Genomic DNA, 16031 nt, shown 5'->3' on the forward strand with positions numbered 1-16031 from the left:
AAATAGTGGTGATGTCATGCAGGCAAGATGGCGGAAGGGTGAGCCCGTCATCCAGCTCTCGGGCGTTGGGGCCTGAATTCTCCCAGGGTTGGGGTGCTGGGCCAGGGTCCCCGTGGGGAACAGGAGGCCAGCCTGGGAGTGGACGGAGCTGAAAGGGCGGGGCGGAGTCTCAGTGTGAAGGGTGGGGAAGCGGTCTGCCAAGTGTCAGCCCGCGGACCACGTCTCTGGGAGAAACTGAGACCCGATCATGCGCGGGCAAGAGTCGCACCGCAGGGCCGCCAGATATGTCTGTCTTCACAGGGAGGACGTGGGCTGGTGGCGGAGCTGGCTGCAGCAGAGCTACCAGGCAGTCAAGGAGAAGGTAAGCCGGGCCGGCGCCCTTCCTCCGCCAGGGTCTCGCGCCGCCTCATGCAAGCAGGTCCGAGCGGCCCCGCCCGACCAGTGTGGGCGCTGGGCCTCAGAGATGAGGCCCACCCGGGCCCTGCGGTTATCCGCTGTTGGTCTCAGGGAGGACTGACCCCCGACTCCGACCAATGTGACGCTAGCCACGGTGAAATATAGATTGTTTTAAAGGCCGGAGCGGCCCTTTTGTAGGAATCCATAGGAAGAGCAGTTTATTCCAGCGCAGGAAATTCACAGCTTCGTAGAAGAGAGAACCTTTGATCTAGGCCTTGAAGAAGAATTCTGCAATAGAAACTTATTACTATAGTCATTCAAATACTAGAATGCCACAGCTAGCACTCTCTGACAGGTCCTGAGGGTACAGATGCTATCGTGGGCCTCACAAAGCTCACAGTCTAGTGAGGAGGCAGCAATTCCTGTGGGGTGAGTGAGCCTTGGCTCTGCCAATGGACAAGGCTGTCGTGTGTTTCTGTTCCACTCCATACTAGTTTGTCAAAACCAGCCCAAGTGAATTGTGGAGGAAAAGTTAATTACTGTTTACTTCAAGAAATTGGGGCAAGTCCTGCTTCAGGGCAGACTCCAGGAGGCTTCTGATCTTGGTTAAATCAGTCCTCTATTCTAGGAGCATTTTAATACCTCCTTTAGCCTGCATGCTCCCGTTCAGCCCTCTCAGCTACAGCCTAGCAAATCTGAGAATATGCCCTGAGTTGTTTATGTTGTTGATGAGGACTAAGAGAATTTCACACTGAAGTTTAATTGAAAAGACTTCAAAGGACCTCAGCTGTTGAGCGATCTCCTGGAAGGAGAGTCTGACATGCATTCAGCAAGTATTGGACGAGGACCTCCTGTGTGTGTTTCCCTCAAGGCTGGTCCTACCATAACTCATGAAAAATAGATAGTTGGTTAGCTTTCCATCTTCGTTCTTGGGGAGCTCCCTGTTTGAAGCAAGGTTGTGGGTGTTGTTTCTGCCTTTGACAGTTCCCCATTCAGAAAGAGGGGACTTAAATTTCCCTCTCAGCTAGTTACCGTTATATGAACTTGGACAAGTTATTTAACCTCTCTAGGCCTCAGTTCCTCATCTGCAAGATGGGAGTACTAATAACACCTACCTGATAGTACTGTTGTGAGGATTAAATAATAATGTGTGTAAAGCACCAGGAACAATACTTAGCACACTGTAAGTAGCATATAAGCATCAGTTATTTTATTAAGTGCTGAGGAGGGTGCTGGGGAAACCTCTTAAACACCAGCAGTCCATTTTTACTTCCATTTTTCCCTTGGTCTTTCAGTGTTTTCCTGGCCTTGCCCTTGCCCTTTCCCCCTTGCCTTCCCATCCCAGCTCCATCTAGACTACTCAGTTCCCAGGACCCTCGATTCCCTTGCACCCCTTAGCATACATTGCCCTAGAGACTACAGTTCTGAGATGGTGCTGTACTCTCTCTTCCTCTGCTCCTTACCTCCTCCTACAGTGTATATGCGTGTTTGCATTTACCCACAGACACTGATAAAGAAAGTCATTGCTCCTTGGTCCAACCACAAATTCCCCAAGCTTATTTAGGCCTGAACACTCCCCCTCCCCCCAGCAAGCTTTTTCAGTCTCTGATTTGCTTTTCTTCCCCGTATCTTCTGAAACTTTCCCCAAACCTAACTCATCCCTCAAGTGCTCTGTTCAGCTACTTCCTCTTTTACCTCTAGGAGACACCCCTCCTACTTTTTTATATTTGAGGTCAACAACATGATCTCTCGTAACTCCCTCCCCATCCCTGCGGCCTTCACGTGTAAGCTAATCTGTAAACACACTCAGCTTCACCTACCACTTGCCAAATCCATCGGGTGGTTTTCAGCTCTTATCTTGCTGGTCCTTTCGGCTACATTTGATACTAGTGATCACTCCCTCTTTCTTGCAACTCTACTCCTTTGGCTTTGTGGCATGCTTCTCTCAATTCTCCACACCTCCAGGCTTTTCTTTCCTGACTGTTTCATGACTTTCCCTTCCTGCCCCTTAAAGGTGTGGTATTTGAGGGGTCTTGTCCTCAGTTTACTGCTCTGTTGCCTCTACAAACTCTTCCTGGGTGACCTCCTCCATTTTCCTGATAGTATGATTTCTGGTCCTTTTCTCTGAGCTTTATTGTTTGAGAATCGCTCCTGCTGGACAACTGTCCCAGATAGCCCACTGTCATCACACATGCTACATGACCAAAATCACTGTCATCATCTTCTTTCTAAGCCTTCTCCCCCTTCCACATTTTCTGTCTTGAGTTGGCAGCACTGCATCTACCCCGTCACCTAGGTTAGCAGCCAGTGGCTCTTCCTTGACTCTCTCTTGCCCTCGCTCAGCACATCTATTTAATCCCTAAATCTACCTTTGTCGCCTAATATTTCTCGAATCAGTCCCATCCTTTCATCCAGCCCAGCACTATCCTTATTCATATTCTTTTATTTTCTTTTCTGAACTATTACAGCAGCGTCCTGACTGGTTCTCCTCTGTCTTCTAATCTTGTCACTTTTGGACCTATCCATGGCACTCCAGGCCAGGCACTGGAGTGACCTACGAAAAATGCAGATGTCATCATGTCCCACCTCCTTCAAACTCTTGGTGGCTCCTCGTCACCCACAGGGCCGACCAGCCCACCATAGTTGCCCTTGGGAGCCTCTCCAGCTTTCTTCCCAACTACTTCTGCTTTACCTTGAATGTTCATTAGGACTGAAATGCTCAGAGGCCTCAGTAAACCCTGTGCCCTGCAGTGCCCCGGCTTCCTTTACTGACTCCTGCTCATTCTTTTAGGTGCTCAGTCCAGGCTTCCCTTCACCGAGTCTTTCCAACTTCCTGATAAAACACTGATCACCACTCTGCTCTTGTACACTGACACTGTTATGTGAGCATTTTGCCGGGTAGACGATGACCTTCTTGAGAGCAGGCACCATGTCGGTTCATTCTGGTCCCCTCAGAGCTCACAGTCTAGTGAGGCAGACAGCCATTCATCACATCACCATGGCAGTGGTTATATAATTAAAATTTGCCCTGGTACATGTAAATTTAACAAGCAAACTTTCTTTGAGCACCTACTCTATGCCAGGTTCTATGCCACATCCTGGGAAAACATCAGTGAGCAAAAAACACAGGCTCTATGTTCACAGAACTCCGTTTATCCAGGAGGCTAGATATTGAACGGGCAATCATAAGCCTATAGCATGACAGGGGCGCCTGGGTGGCTCAGTCGTTAAGTGTCTGCCTTCGGCTCAGGTCATGATCCCAGGGTCCTGGGATCGAGCCCCCTATCGGGCTCCCTGCTCCACGGGAAGCCTGCTTCTCCCTCTCCCACTCCCCCTGCTTGTGTTCCCTCTCTCACTGTGTCTGTCTCTGTCAAATAAGTGAATAAAATCTTAAAAAAAAAAAAAATAAGCCTACAGCATGACAAATGTTAGAGAACATGCAGGTGCCCTGGGAAGCAGGGAACCAAGCTAATCTGAGGTGGCATCAGGGAAGCTTCTCTAGGGAAGTGACATTTAAGCATAGATCTGAAGAAAGAACCAGAGTTAACCAGGTGAGGGGGTTCATTCATTGTGTTTGTTCACTTGTGTGTTTCAAAGAGTTAGAATCGTGTGTTCAGACACCCTGAAGGTAGGGAGGATGCTAGAGCATTGGAGAAACTTGTGGAAAGCCAGCTAGAGCTCAGGGAGGGACACAGTGGTAGGGGCTGAGAGTCTGCCAGAGGTGAGATGAGATGGGCTTTGGAAGTGAAGGTAAAGATTTTATCCTTGCTCATAGGATACTGTGTAAGCACTGAAGAATGTAAAGCAGGGGCAATCTGGTCTGCTCTGACCTCTCTGACTTGTGAAGCTCCCAGCGGTGGCACAGGGATAGTGTAGTAGAGGTCTCTGATGCACCCTCTAAGGAGTCCATTTGAAAGAGCAGGTTGGCCTAGACCAAGGTGATGGCAGAGTGGACAGAGCACATTAATAAATGACCCCTCCGCCCCAATTAAGGAGCCCCGAGTCTGAAATGGAGACATGATTCCCACTCCCACAGAAGCTTCTGGCCGGTAGACGACACTGCCCCATTCAGAGACATCTCAGGCTGATGAAAACTAGGCAGGCCAATAGACGACACTGTCCCATTCAGAGACGTCCCAGGCTGATGAAAACTAAGCAGGCCCTTCCCCAAAGAAGAACCCCTTCCCCAAAGAAGAACCCTCAAAATGCTAACACACACACAAACACACACACACACACACTGCAGCTGATTATCCCATGTGTAAAATGAGAAGGCATGCCAGGGCGAACACAGAGGTAGTCTGGGAAGGTACCCCAGAGTGGGTAAGGGTGAAACAAAGCAGGGCAAGACTCAGACCAGAGCTGAGGGCCTGCTGTCTCATGCCATCTGAGCAGCCGCAGGTCAGTCCAACAGAAGCAAATCTCCATTGTGCTCTACGGATAAATAGAATCCTGGAGTGATAGAACCAAGAACCCCTCAGAGAGAATCCAGTCCAGTATTTCTCGCAACATCCCCTTTGTTGAATGTAAAAATCACACACCTTTTTACTGGTATTAAATTGTCAAGAATCACTCATAACTGCTTTCTAAACTAATGCGACATGTTCATTAAACTTTTCAGACAAATAATTTCACATACTGCCTCATTTCAACTGAATCTCCCTGTAACAACAACAACAAAAAACTAAAAGTAGAAACACTTCCCTTTGATAAAAAAAAACACACACCTTTTCTTCATGTTATTTGAAATTTGAAACAAACGTCATGACTTAAAGCAACGCATCAGACTCTGTTTTGTTCCCAGACGACATGTGCCCCCTTCCCCAGCCTGCCCTTGAACCACTGACTTGGGCCACCTCCCTCATCTTACAGAAAACCGAGACTAGGTGAGAATTACCTGTGGCCACAGAGCTTCTGAGTGCCAGGGCTGAGGGCCGTCCCCATTCTCAGAACGGCAGGAAGCCCCTCTGTACGCTGCTATTTGGTAATCCCAGGTCAGGGACTCGGGACAAGCAAGCATTGTTTCTGTGCCTAGACTTCGCGCATCACCTGAGTTTTCCATGTGTCTGTCTGGGCCGGAAGAAGTCCAGGGAACAGGAACAAAGGGTAGTGGAGCCAGCTGGCTCTGTCATCCCTCTCTTGTCTTCCATAGTCCTCCGAAGCCTTGGAGTTCATGAAGCGAGACCTGACAGAGTTCACCCAGGTGGTGCAGCATGACACGGCCTGCACCATTGCGGCCACAGCCAGCGTAGTCAAGGAGAAGCTAGCTGTGAGTACTGCCTCTCCCCTCTGAGTGACTGTCCCTCACAGCCTGACCTGCCCTGGGCCCCTGGTGGGGACGCCCCAGCCTATCTACTGTTAAGGGACTGTTTCTCCCCAGAGGCTCCCACTTTGAAAGAATTGTGTCTGTCGGGCAAACAAGCTACATAGAATTAGTATTAATAGGCTTTCCCGTTTCTGTGTTGTTTTAGCAAATGCTTTCCTGTTAGCAAAGTCATTCATTGTAGACAATTTAGAAAATACATGTAAGTAAAAGAAAAAGAAAGACCTAGAGACACCCATAATTCCATCTCCCAGAGAGAATGACTGTTAATATTTGGGGTTATGTTTCTTATGTCCACTTTCTTTTTCAAAACTGGAATCAATGAATATCATGTCTTGTAACCTACTTTCTGACTTAATCATTGCAAACCTCGCTCTCCAGCATCATAAATGTCCTGTTATTTTGTTCTGTACGTTCAACCAGTTCCTGGTTTCCTACTGCATTTTTTTTCTGGTACTCTAAACAGAGCCACAGTGAACATTCCGATTGCTAAATCTTTGCCCTTCATATTTTCTTTATAATAAAATACTGGAAAGGATCATAGGATGAGTACAGTTTTAGGCCTTTTAATGTTTATTGCAAAACTACCCTCCAGAAAGGTTGTGCCAACTTACATTCTTACTGTCCCTGTTTTTATTAACCAAAGACATGTAGCCGAATCTTCTTGTGGGATGGGAGTTAGATTCTAAAGTTAGTGTGAAAGTGAAGGTTGTGTATGGTTGGCTATCCCTGCAAATCTCAAGCTTCTGATGAGGTATAATATACAGGTTTTGTTTGAACAGTTTCTCCTCTAGTATTGGGACAATTGCACTTCCTTCGTCTGAGCACCAGCTGAACCAATTGCCTTGTGACTAGAGGCCATGTTATGAGAAACATGTTTTGGAGTTCTTTCAACCAACCTTATTTGGTTGACTCTTCTTGTAAAATACTGTCTGCCTGCTAGTCACAGCTGCTGACGAGCATGGATGACAAGGAGTAACCCTGCTGATCTGCTAGAGTCCAGCCAGTAGCACAGGTGCCACTCGTTTCTTCCATTTATTCATTCCTTTTCTTCATTCATGGATTGTATTTCTGTGCTAGCATGTGCCAGCACTCTGCAAAATGCCTGGATAGCCTCATCAGGAGTAAATATTATGGTTTCCATGAGGCTTAGAGCCTGGCCCTATCAGCATCCCATCTCTGCTTTGCTTCAAGGCCAGTCTGACCAGTGTGGCTCAAGCTCGGTGTCCCACTTGCCCCTTCTAGATGATCCATACATTGGCCCTCAGCTGGTCCCAGGTTTGTCTCTGGGCAGGGATATCTGTTCTTATCCTGCCCGTATTTCCCCAACCTTTCGTACAAAATGTTCTACTTCCTGAACGATGATGATGAAATTGTAATATTACAATACTGCTGTTTGGTATATGCCAGGCATTGTACATGCCTTACCTTTTATTTGTCACAGCAGCCCTCTGAAGGAAGTCTGTGTACCCGCATTTTACAGATCATGAAACTGACTCAGAGAGGTTTAGGTCTCCAAAACTAGGACCTTTCCCACCACTCTACCTGTGGGTCCTCTCCCCCACTGAGTGTGTATGACATGCATCCTCTCCTGCCAGTTTTTGTTTTTTTTTTTAAGATTTTATTTATTTCTTTGACAGAGGTAGAGAGCACAAATAGGCAGAGTGGCAAGCAGAGGGAGAGGGAGAAGCAGGCTCTCCACTGAGCCGGGAGCCAGACGTGGGGCTCGATCACAGGACCCCGGGATCATGACCTGAGCTGAAGGCAGCCGCTTAACCGACTGAGCCACCCAGGCGTCCCCTCTCCTGCCAGTTTTTGATCAGCCTGACTGGTCTTGAAATTTTTTTTTTTTAAGATTTTTTTATTTATTTGACAGAGACACAGCAAGAGAGGGAACACAAGCAGGGGGAGTGGGAGAGGGAGAAGCAGGCTTCCCGCGGAGCAGAGAGCCCGATATGGGGCTCGATCCCAGGACCCTGGGATCATGACCTGAGCTGAAGGCAGACGCTTAACGACTGAGCCACCCAGGCGCCCCTGGTCTTGAAATTTTTATGAAATAGCCAGTCAGAGAGTTCTGCTCTGACTTATCCAGGCCTACGGGGGCCCTGTTCCACACCCCCATCTGGTGTTCGGGAGAACCCTGGCTACCTCTGTCCTTCTCCAACCCCAGAGATAGGGTGAGAGGCTGTGAGCACCTCCCTGGTCCCCACTCATAGAGCACACTTTTGCCCCTGATGCTTCACCCCTCAGTACGCCATCCCCTAGATTGCAGCCTGCTCCTGGGCCACCTGTTTCCTCTGCCCGCTTCTCTCTGCAGACTGAAGGCTCCTCGGGGGCAACAGAGAAAATGAAGAAGGGGTTATCTGACTTCCTAGGCGTGATCTCCGACACCTTTGCTCCCTCACCGGACAAAACCATAGACTGCGATGTCATCACCCTGATGGGCACACCCTCTGGCACAGCTGAGCCCTATGATGGCACCAAGGTATTCATTAGCAGCCTCCCCTGCAGGTGCCTAATAGTACTGGGTTCTAGCTTCCTGTGTGCACTCAAAAAGCAGTACATGTTCAGGCCAGAAAATAAATACATGTATATAACTAAATTGGAAAATACTAGTAAGCAAGAAGGTAATGATTCTTAAATCCATAATCCCATCCCTCAGAGAGAATCACTGATTTCTCGTTGGTTTCTAACCTGTCATTTCTTTTTGTTTACTAGCATTGGTAAAGATAGTTTGGATTTTTTCTTTTTAACCAAAAAGGCACTTTATACATGTAATTTTGTAACCTGCTGAAAAAAATATATAAAAAATATTAGCATCTTTCTTAATCATCATCATTTTAATGTCTTTAAATTCTTGCAAGTGAAAGTAGCATCATTATTCAGTCATTTCCCTAGCGTTGCACATTTGGATTCCCTTCAGCTTTCAGCCATAATAAGGAATGCTGTACGGGCATGATACTCTCAGCATTGGGGTGAAGGTTGATTTCTAGTGGGAATAAATGCATGGGGGGAGGATGTCTTCAAAGCACCTAGGTCAACAACAGTGACAGGATATTTCTTAAACATTTTATCTCCTCAGCATTACTTCTTACGGTTAATGGGGTATTTTCTCCTAAATTCACAGTGTGATGTCACAGCAGTTTGGCCTTAGTAGCATTTTACCACATTGAGTTTCCATTCCAAACATAATGATTTTTCAAGCATTATCTTTCAGCACTAATATTAATACCACCACTTAGTGACCATTTGAGTGGAAGTGTGAAATTTCTTAAATTGTAGGATTTTAAATTATAACAGCAGTGAATCACAAAGCCCCTTGCTGAAGTTCTGATTTAGACAGCCAGCCCTTGCTTCACATAATACTGAGGAAGGAAGGTGAGGTTTTCTGTTTGTCACTCCTGTGGCCTTAATGGGAACACAGCAGATAATTCATCTGGCAGACTGGCTGTGAAATTAAGAAATTCTTGGGGCACCTGAGTAGCTCAGTCAGTTAAGCATCTGCCTTTGGCTGAGGTCATGATCCCAGGGTCCTGGGATCAAACCCTGCATCGGGCTCCCTGCTCGGTGGGGAGTCTGCTTCTCCCTCTGCCTCTGCCCCTCCCCACCGCTTGTGCTGTGTCTCTCTCAAATAAATAAATAAAATCTTTTTTTTTCTTAAAGATTTTATTTATTTATTTGACAGAGAGAGACACAGGGAGGGAAAACAAGTGGGGGGGGGGTGGAGAGGGAGAAGCAGGCTTCCCGTGGAGCAGGGAGCCCAACTCAGGGCTCAATCCCAGGACTCTGGGATCATGACCTGAGCCGAAGGCAGATGCTTAACTGACTGAGCCACCCAGGCGCCCCTAAATAAAATCTTTTAAAAAAAGAAAAAAAATTAAATTCTTGATGAATGGTTTTAATTTGGGGGAGCTACCTCAAAATTTGCCCATAAATTTGGACTTTATTAATGTATTTGAACTAACATTTTTCAAGTTTCACATAGTTCAAAAGCATTTTATACATACAATTTTGTAGTTTGCTTACACTGTATTTTCTTAGTTCCCAAGGTAGAATACTAGGGGAAAGACCATTTTTCTGGAAGCCCCAGTTTTGCACTCCTAGCCCAGTGCTCCACTCTCTAGCCATAGGGTGACCTGACAAGTGCCCTGTGGGTCTGGCAGCCAGCAGGAGAGAAGCTGGGTTGAGGTTTACTTCCTATGGTACTAAATGTGTAGGGGAGGGACATCTTCAAAGCACCTAAATTAACAACAATGGTAGGGTATGCTGTCAGAAAGGAGATGTTTTCTCCACCTAGCACTCCAGAATTTCTGTTCTTTGTTTCTTACAGGCTCGCCTCTATAGCCTGCAGTCAGACCCGGCAACCTACTGCAATGAACCAGATGGTGAGGGGGTAGCTGTGAGGGGGCAGGCTTTAGGGGGTCTGGGATGAGCACCCTTGTTGCCTCTGATAGCATTGGCCTGGCACCCCCTGTGTGGCGGGACCAGAGTGGGGCTAGAGTGCACCTTACGTGTGGTAGGATGGGTTGTCAGTCCCTTTTCCTCCGTGAACCTGGACTGTGTTCATCCCGGTCTGCAGAGACTTTGCTCCACTCTCTCAGCCTCCACTCAGGCCCCATCCCAACCCTGCTGCCTGCCTGCCTTCTCTTGGGTGTTTGTTTGCCAAGCCCCTGCCATGCAGCAGGCCCCAGGCTGGGAACTGGAACTCCGAAATGAGTCAAACCGTCACCCCAGTCCAGACTTCCGGGAATGTGCTGTTAGGAAAGAGAAACGGGAAACTGAGGACAAAGCAACGATAGTAGGGACGGAGTGCTGCTTCCCCAGACGGGAACCCGGAAGGGAAGCACCTGGCCCAACCTGGGGAACCTAGGAGGTGACACTCAGATTGAGGTTTTAAGGATGAATTAGAAGTAAACTAATTTGGGGCACCTGGCTGACTCAGTCAGTGGAGCATGCGACTCTTGATCTCAGGGTGCTGAGTTCAAGGCCCACATTGGGCATGGAGCCTACTTAAAAAAGAAAAAAGAAGTAAACTAATTTTACTTTTAGCAGTGGGGGAAGGGCGTTCAAGCGTGGCAACAGGACATTTGAAGCTTCTGCACTGGGGAAGGCTGAAGAGGGGCATGTGAGGGAAGGAGGCAGTGAGAATTTCCAGTGGGGGCCAGGTGGGGGCCAGATCGGAAGGGCTTTGGGGGCCAGACTAAGCAGTTTGATTTTTGTTCTAAATGCCGCAAGCGGTTCTTAACCTTGTTTTAGTCACAAAGGTCTTTAAAAATCTGTTGATAGTGACAAACCCTCTGTCCACAAAATTTTATAATGCAGTAGGGGAATTCTTTGACACTCTGAAGCCCATCCTTGGATCCTAGCTTAAAAAGCCCTCCCTAAGGGGCGTGGGGGGATGGGTTAGCCTGGTGATGGGTATTAAAGAGGGCACGTTCTCCATGGAGCACTGAGTGTTATACGCAAACAATGAATCATGGAACACTACATCAAAAACTAATGATGTGTTGTATGGTGACTAACATAACAATAAGAAAAAGCCCTCCCTAGGGGTACCTGGATGGCTCAGTCGGTTGAGCCTCCTACTCTTGGTTTTGGCTCAGGGTTGTGAGATCAGGGTCCTGAGATCAAAGACTCAAAGAGGAGTCTGCTTATCCCTCTCCCTCCCTCTAGTCCCTCCCCCCCCTTGCTCACTCGCTCACGATCTCTTTCTCTCTAAAATAAATAAATCTTAAAAAAAAAAAAAAAAAAGCCCTCCCTAGAGGGGTACCTGCCTGCCTTAGTCAGTGGAGCATGCAACTCTTGTTCTCAGGGTCATGAGTTTCAGCCCCATGTCGGGCATACGAGTTTACTTAATAAAAAAGTAATAATAATAATAAAATAAAAATAAATTAATCTCCCTAGAGAACTACTGACGGGTTTTGAGGCCTGGGTGAGTAGATTTTGCATTTTTTTTAAAAGATTTTATTTATTTATTTGAGAGAGAGAGAGAATGAGATATAGAAAGCACGAGAGGGAAGAGGGTCAGAGGGAGAAGCAGACTCCCTGCTGAGCAGGAAGCCCGAAGCCCGATGTGGGACTCGATCCCGGGACTCCAGGATCGTGACCTGAGCCGAAGGCAGTCACTTAACCAACTGAGCCACCCAGGTGCCCCGATTTTGCATTTTATAGAAGAATCATCAAGCGTGGTTGTAAAGGGTAAAATAGAGAAGATGGGCAGACTGTGCAGGAGGCTTGGTAGGAATCCCCACATCAGAGGTAAGGCCAGAACCTAGGGAGTGGCAGGTGGAATGAAGAGGGCAGTGTGCATACAGAAGACACTGAGGAAGTAGAATTCAGAGTAATCGATAGAGGAGGAGGCCAGGAGGGCACCCAGGGCTCTGGTGGACAACTAGGTGGGACAGCTTGGGAGGGAAGAACATGAGCACACACGGGGTTTGCTGCACTTGAGCAGGAAGAAGTGTCCAGAGGACACCTGGGCCCCTGGATCTGGAGCCCAGAAGGGTAGCTGGGGCTGCAAAGACCGACTGAAGAGTTGTCGGGGGAGGGAGAGGTGGTAACTTGTGGCTTAGTGGAGCTTATCTTAGGAGATGAAAGAGAATGAGAAGAGAGAAGGAAAGGAAAAGAGGAACCCACTGAAGACTCACAAGGAACAACTGGAAAGGTGGGAGGAAAATCACAAAAGCCCGAGAAGCCAGGAGAGAAGAGGGCGTTCACAAGGACAAGTGGCTCCCAGGATCAGAAGATGGATTGGTCACATGAGGGAGGGCAGAGAAGTAGCCTTTAGACTGGAAACATGGGGCCCCTGGAGACCTGAGAAGAGCGGTTTCAGAGAGGAGGGGGCTCAGTAGCCAAGTGTAGTGGGCTAAAAAGCAAGCAGGCATGTGAGAACATGCAGACGGCAGCCCATTCTAGAGATCACTTTCCGGTGCCTTGCCGTGGTACCAGTGAGGCCTACCTACCCCATCACCCTTCCTGAACCCCCACCTTTGGCCAAATGGCTTTGAAAAAAACCTTAAGCTTTCCTCACTGTCCTTGTCCACACTTAGGTGTGTTTTCTGTAGGCCCAATGTTCTCTCTCCAGACCTAGGAAATTGACCATCAGTGTCTGTCCCTCTGCAGGGCCCCCGGAATTGTTTGATGCCTGGCTTTCCCAGTTCTGCCTAGAGGAGAAGAAGGGGGAGATCGCAGAGCTCCTTGCAGGCAGCCCCTCCATCCGGGCACTCTATACCAAGATGGTGAGGTCCCAAAGGGCAGGACCTCACCCAGCTTCGGTTTCAGGTGTCGGGAGGTTGGAGGGACATATCTAGAGTCCTTGCAGAGTCATCTGGCCCAGAGAGCAGTCGGAGACCCTCTAGAGCCAGACCAGCCAGGTCCTGAGCCAAGAATCCACATGGGTAAAGCGGTTTGCCAGGTTTCTGGCAGTCATGTGAGAAATGGAAGGGCCAGCAAGGCCTGATGGGAATTCTGTTCTCCCTCCTTGGCCAAGCTGGGCCAGGAACGTGGGTCTGGGGGTGGAGGGTGTAAGTGCTCTGAGAAAAACTGCTCAGCCACTTAACCACATCTGAAATCCAGGGCAGCTGGGGGCAGGCTGATAAGGCTGGGGACACAGACCCTAAACAACCACTCCCAAAGTCTCATCTCCACTGTCCCCTCCCTCCAGGTCCCAGCAGCTGTTTCCCATTCAGAATTCTGGCATCGGTATTTCTATAAAGTCCATCAACTAGAGCAGGTATGCTGGCCTGGCCTGGGGAGGTCCTCCACTCAGCCCTTGGGGAAGTAGGCTGGATTTTGTTGAGGGAAGAAGGGGCATAGGGTACCAAGAGCTCTGGGATCAGGGCCAGGGTCTGGGAAGAGCTTGCCCTGACTGCTTCTGGCCATCTTTTCCCCCCACACTCAGGAGCAGGCCCGGAGGGATGCCCTGAAGCAACGGGCAGAACAGAGCATCTCTGAAGAGCCTGGCTGGGAAGAGGAAGAAGGTAAGAGATAGTGAGAGGTGATGGCCAAGTAATAGGTCCTGTTGTGCCTCTGGGGACCGTCTGGCCTTCTCTTGAGCACTGGAGAGACCTGGCACCCAGGGAAGTATAGGGCATGTATACCGTGTCTGTACATGCTGAGGATAGGCTGAACTAACAAGGAAACGTTTGCCTGGGCTGATGGAATTCCTGGTTTAGGTACAGAAATCACGTGTGTCAGGAGCGGCAGATTCCCCAGCCAGCCCATGGACCAGCCCCTTCAAAGTCACCTGGGTTGCTTATTGGAATTCCAGGTTCCCTTCCCCCCATTCTAAATGAGACTCTTCGGGGATGTGGCCAAACTTGTTTTTTGCTTCACACCCAGCACAGGAGCCCAACGTGGGGCTTGAACTCGTGACCCCGAGATCAAGACCTGAGCTGAGAAAAAAAAAAAAAAAAGCTGAGCTGAGAGTCAAGACGCTTAACCAGCTGGGCCACCCAGGCACCCCCAAACTTGTATTTTTAACAAGCTCCCCTGGTAAAGTTCATGGCTTAGCCAGGTTTGAAAACTGTTGGCTTAAGGTGGTAGCTGCGCATCCTCTGTCTGGTAGCTTGGCTTAGGATAGTATGTTAGAGCCACCTGCATGCCATTAACACATTTATTGTTTTCTTTATTACTTTCTTTATTAAGGAAAGTTAAGTGTCTTATCCAAGATCATACACTGAGAATGTAGCAGAGCCTGCCCTAAACCCAGAACTGATTCACTGTCAAATCTTAACTTTCTAACCTATAATACCATCTTGGGCTGTGTCGCCAGAAGCTGAGTGTCCGCCAGACATATGCTAGGCCTCGTGGGTAGGAGAGACTTTGACCGACAGGGGTTATCTGCGGATGAACCATGATGGGGAGAGGGTGAGGAAACTGGCACCCTTTAGTCTTGACCAGAGTAAGCTCTGGCAGGAACCTGAGGTCTGTCTTCAGAGAGCTCCAAGGTTGTCTTGGGGCTGACCAGGGCACATAGCCCTCTTTCCTCTTCTCTCTCGATAGAGGAGCTTGTGAGCATTTCACCCACATCTCCAAAAGAGGCAAAGGTTCCTGTGGCCAAAACTTGCCCATCCCCTGAAGGAGGACCTGGCCCCCTGAGCCCCTGTGAAGAGAATCCGGTGCCTCCAGCTGAGCCTCCTGCAGAGGTGACTCCGTCAGAGAGCAGCGAGAGCGTTTCCGTTGTAACACAGATTGCCAAACCTGCCACTGCAGCTGAGGCACCGGTGCCGCCCAAGGACCTGTCCCAAAAGCTTCTCGAAGCATCTTTGGAGGAACAGGGCCTGACTGTAGATGTGGGTGAGACTGGACCCCCGCCCCCAGCTCCGTTCAAGCCCCAGCCCCCTGCTGGCCGCCCCAGCGGCCCGGAGCCCAGGCCTCCAGCCAGAGTAGAGACTCTGAGGGAGGAGGTACTCACAGACTTACGGGTGTTTGAGCTGAACTCGGACAGTGGGAAGTCTACACCCTCTAACAATGGAAAGAAAGGTAAGTCAAGGCCACAGCCCAGTGGGGGGGGAGGGGCAGGCGAGCGCTGCTACCCCAGAGGCAGACTTGTGTCCTCATTCCTTGGGAGGGTCCCAGCAGCAGTTGTCTTTCATTTGTGATCCTGATGGTGATGACAGCTGCTATCTATTAAGTAGTTGTTACCATATTTCATCCATTTAAAGTGTACCTGTTTGTGTTTTTTTTTAAGATTTTATTCATTTGAGAGACAGAGAGCACAAGCAGAGGGAGAGGCAGAGGGAGAGGGAGAAGCAGACTCCCCACTGAGCAGGGAGCCCCACATGGGGTTCGATCCCAGGACGCTGGGATCATGACCTGAGTGGAAGGCAGACGCTTTAACCATCTGAGCCACCCAGGTGCCCCAAAATGTACCTGCTTTCTGAAATAAGGGTGCATCTTAACAATCGTTGGGGTCTTAGGTTCGATAAAATAAGGTTTGTGCCAGGTTAGTGTGTTATATTGCACTTCGTTTCTCATTATATCTCACAGCCCAGTGAGGTCAGTATTATTGTCCACTTTTATAGGTGAAGAAAGTGAAGCTCAGAAATGTTAACTAACTTGCTCAGATTCACATGACCAGGAAGTAGCAGGCCCAGATTCAGACCCGGGTCTCTCGGACTCGGAGCCCATGTGCTTAGCTACCATACTGTGCCAGTTTCCATGCATTTGGACGATGCAGTCTTATGCTGGGTTGGAAATCCCGGTGGCATTGATTGATGACAGAGGTCTTCTCCCTTGGGTGACCTCAGAAAAGTCATTTAGCTTTCCTAAGCTTACTGCATTATTACAAGTATGAAACATATAAACAACA

General features: G+C 48.7%; 1 protein-coding gene across 3 annotated transcripts in view; it reads left to right on the plus strand.

Annotated features, from left to right (window-relative positions):
- Positions 1–16031, plus strand: part of BSDC1 (BSD domain containing 1) — a 26558-nt gene continuing 10527 nt past the window's right edge. For 2 of the 3 annotated variants that reach the window (XM_028113569.2, XM_028113570.2), the window contains exons 1-9: positions 1–38; positions 301–361; positions 5549–5665; positions 8037–8204; positions 10050–10104; positions 12842–12957; positions 13383–13451; positions 13620–13698; positions 14723–15202. In XM_028113569.2, the coding sequence (XP_027969370.1) occupies positions 28–38; positions 301–361; positions 5549–5665; positions 8037–8204; positions 10050–10104; positions 12842–12957; positions 13383–13451; positions 13620–13698; positions 14723–15202 (1156 nt within the window). In that variant the 5' untranslated portion in view covers positions 1–27. Of the gene's footprint in view, positions 39–300; positions 362–5548; positions 5666–6508; positions 6735–8036; positions 8205–10049; positions 10105–12841; positions 12958–13382; positions 13452–13619; positions 13699–14722; positions 15203–16031 lie in introns of those variants that run through there. The other variant, XM_028113571.2, reaches the window with a different exon arrangement.

The sequence above is a fragment of the Eumetopias jubatus genome, unplaced genomic scaffold (assembly GCF_037043125.1).
Source record: "Eumetopias jubatus isolate StellerSeaLion01/CBP00866 unplaced genomic scaffold, mEumJub1_p1.0 scaffold_4, whole genome shotgun sequence".
Lineage (NCBI taxonomy): Eukaryota > Metazoa > Chordata > Mammalia > Carnivora > Otariidae > Eumetopias > Eumetopias jubatus.